The sequence below is a fragment of the Aphanomyces invadans genome, assembly GCF_000520115.1.
Source record: "Aphanomyces invadans strain NJM9701 unplaced genomic scaffold supercont1.109, whole genome shotgun sequence".
In the NCBI taxonomy this organism is placed as follows: domain Eukaryota; phylum Oomycota; class Saprolegniomycetes; order Saprolegniales; family Verrucalvaceae; genus Aphanomyces; species Aphanomyces invadans.
The window spans coordinates 2,116-4,944 of record NW_008580254.1 but is presented as its reverse complement, the minus strand read 5'-3'; the positions used below and the strand labels follow the sequence as shown (position 1 = coordinate 4,944).

The following is a 2,829-nucleotide window of genomic DNA, read 5'->3' as shown; positions in this document are numbered from 1 at the left end:
CAAAGGGCAGGACGTGAATTCGACTTGTCAAATTTACAAGAATTATGGCTGCAAGTGTACAAAACGTTTTCCGAGGGGACCTGCACGTGCAATCGACTCGAAGCATCCCTACTCTCTCGTGCACGCCTCATCTGCAATGACATAGTCAAGAAATACATCGCCCAAAGTGAGACAACAACAACTTCGATGCGACCAACGCGCACACCGCTGGTAAATCTGCCGACGCGTTACGCGAGTCTTGACTGAGGTCACCTGAGTTTTAAATCAATCGACCTTCCCAAAATACTGCATGAAAATCCGAGGAGCCCTCAACCATCCGTGAGACTGAGATGCAATGACCTTTAGATGTACTTGTCACTTGCGAAATCCATCAAACTTGGGTCGTTTTTAGTTGACTGTGTTAGAACGACCAGTAGTAGTTTTCGGCGTAGATAAAGGCACCGCAGAGGTACCCTCCAGGGAGAAGACCTCCAACAAAGGTAGGATGGTCGTGGTCGACGGCAACCCAGTGAACGTCTTGAACTCCCATTTCACTCAGCAGTTGCGTCAACGGCTTCCACAAGAGCTGGCACTGACGCTCTTCGCAGCAGTCTTCGTCTTCACAAATCTCACATCCCCACGTACCATCGTCGTGTTGGTAGATGCGATCCCAATGCTCATCCGCGACGTCATCGATGCCAACCCCAATACAATCCTTCAGGGGCATCGAGTTCACAGCGTCGTCGTCGTCGTTCGCTTCTACGTTTGGACGCAGCAATTCTTGGAGCTCATACGCCGTCCACTTGGTTTCGTTGTTGAATCGGTCGGAATGCACAAGAAGAGGAAAGATCCGCCACCCCCAGAACTCGTCGAGGGCCTCGCCAATCGCACAAAGGCTCTCAATTCGCGCCAGTTTCTCTAACGCATCTTCCAGCAATTGCCAGTCGCGGACGCTGGATTCGGCAGCACGCTTCAACGTGTCGTCGTCCACAAGCTGCGCCGTCACCGCGTCGTACTTGAGTTGGAAGCTGTCGCCGTTGTAGATGAAGCCGCTCTGGGTCAGGCGGCCAGCAAAGCCGTCGCGAAACGGACAAGAGCGGCCGGATGGGACGGTCAACTCACTTTGAGGATCCCTCGGTGGGCCAAAATACGATGCAGGAGCCCTCTTCAAGGCAGCAGGAAACCGAGATAGGCAGTGGGCTTTGGCTTGGTCGTTCATGTTGGAGGGTCGCTCGAACGTGAATGCGATCAAATTGGCAAATGGGTTTGATGCACATCCGGACAAAAATGGTCATCTTGAGGTACTAAAACCTCGTGTTTTGTTAGCGTGAATTCGGTACAATCTTTCTCATTTTGCGCAGTGTTCTCAACGTTTCATTGGGCAAAATTTATTGTTCCCGCTCGTCTGCACCCCTGCCATGAATGATAGCCAGTCAAAAGTAAGTGGTGGTGAATGGGGAATAGTCCCGGCGAGATTTGGTTGGAGGGGCCAGGAACGAGCGCTGTCATGGTCGTGGGAAAACGAAGCCACTAGCGTAAGCTTTACGATCAGCACCTTGAAGTGTGCTGCTATGATGAGAGCACAACCTCATGCTCGTTAGATGGCCTGCATGGGCGAATTCCCTGATTGAGTAGGTGGCACACCATTCATTGGGGAAGCTCCAGCCACCATACAGTTAATCGGGGAATCGTGCTATTGAGGCCCTGATTAGGTGGGTGCGACATATTCGTAGCGACAACAAGTCCACCAGAGGAGGCCCATCCGCCTGGTTTGCGTCGTTCCCGGCCTCTGGTGCTTCCAAACACTAGTTACCATGGTAGAGCATTCTTGATGCACCTCATCTCTGTGCGGTCGAACGGACTGGTTCGCTTTGCTCCTATGCCCAGTTAAGCCACCTCACCTTGTACGAGTACGTATGTACCTTCGGCGCAGCATTGACTGTAGAATGCAATTCTAGATCGTGCTTTGTTAACCTAGCAAGGGAACCATCAAGAATACTTGTTCTTGGATTGTGGAGAGTAGCGGTGTGTCTAATTGATGAAGACAACAAATCATTCACTACTCTTCGTTGTTGTCGTTTCGAACTATGTACGTTTATTGCGTGCACTACGTGCACACAGCTAGGAAAATGGCAGTCACGGTTAGGACAACTAATCTGATAAGTTTTGAGCTCATATCGTTGAATTGAGCTCATGCATACGATGGACGCCGAATACAGTGATAGGTGGGCTTGCCCGGGGATATGCTTTGGGTGCACTTGCAATTGACGGCGGACCTGTCGTTCACACGTAATCGTGCCTCTTTTCCACCGATCGTCCGCAGAGGCCGCCCATTAATCCTTTTGCTACATCACGATGAAGTTCCCCGTTGTCGTGTTGGTCGCGTTCTTGGTGTCCCTGGCAACTGCGAACAAGTTCACCTACTACGTGTTTGCCCGAACTTGGTTGCCTGGTCAATGCCGCAACAGGAATACCCACGGCTGCGCCCCGGCAGTACTCGCGAACCACAAGACGAAGTTGACCATCCACGGCCTGTGGCCCAACGGAATCGAATCCTGCCCCACCCAGCATAGGTCCACCCTCACGGCAGACGATATCACCAGAGCTGGAGGAGCGGCGACGATCTCTGCGGCCATGCCAGGAGCCTCCAAGGCTGACATGGCGTTTTGGACCCACGAGTGGACAAAGCACGGCACTTGCAGCAACATGCCGGCGGCCAAGTATTTCAAGCAAATGTTGCACCTTCGCAACCACTTGAAGACGCCCGCAATCTTGAACTCGTCCGCTGGCCCAGTCACAGTCACTCGTACGGCTCTTGCAGCGGCGTTTGGAGGAAACGCCGTGTTGATT

The 2,829-nt window shown here is 52.4% G+C and overlaps 2 protein-coding genes across 2 annotated transcripts in view; both read left to right on the top strand.

Moving 5' to 3' along the window:
* Positions 1–366: 366 nt before the first annotated feature.
* H310_14940 (hypothetical protein) lies at positions 367–1,226 on the top strand. The gene has a single exon (XM_008882917.1). The coding sequence runs from the start codon at positions 485–487 to the stop codon at positions 899–901; it is 417 nt and encodes a 138-aa protein (XP_008881139.1). The 5' UTR covers positions 367–484; the 3' UTR covers positions 902–1,226.
* Positions 1,227–2,334: 1,108 nt separating this feature from the next.
* H310_14939 (hypothetical protein) overlaps positions 2,335–2,829 on the top strand; it is a gene marked incomplete at both ends in the record, with an annotated part of 828 nt that continues 333 nt past the window's right edge. Inside the window, one exon of the mRNA XM_008882916.1 lies at positions 2,335–2,785. Within this exon, the coding sequence (XP_008881138.1) occupies positions 2,335–2,785 (451 nt within the window). The remainder of the gene's footprint in view (positions 2,786–2,829) is intronic.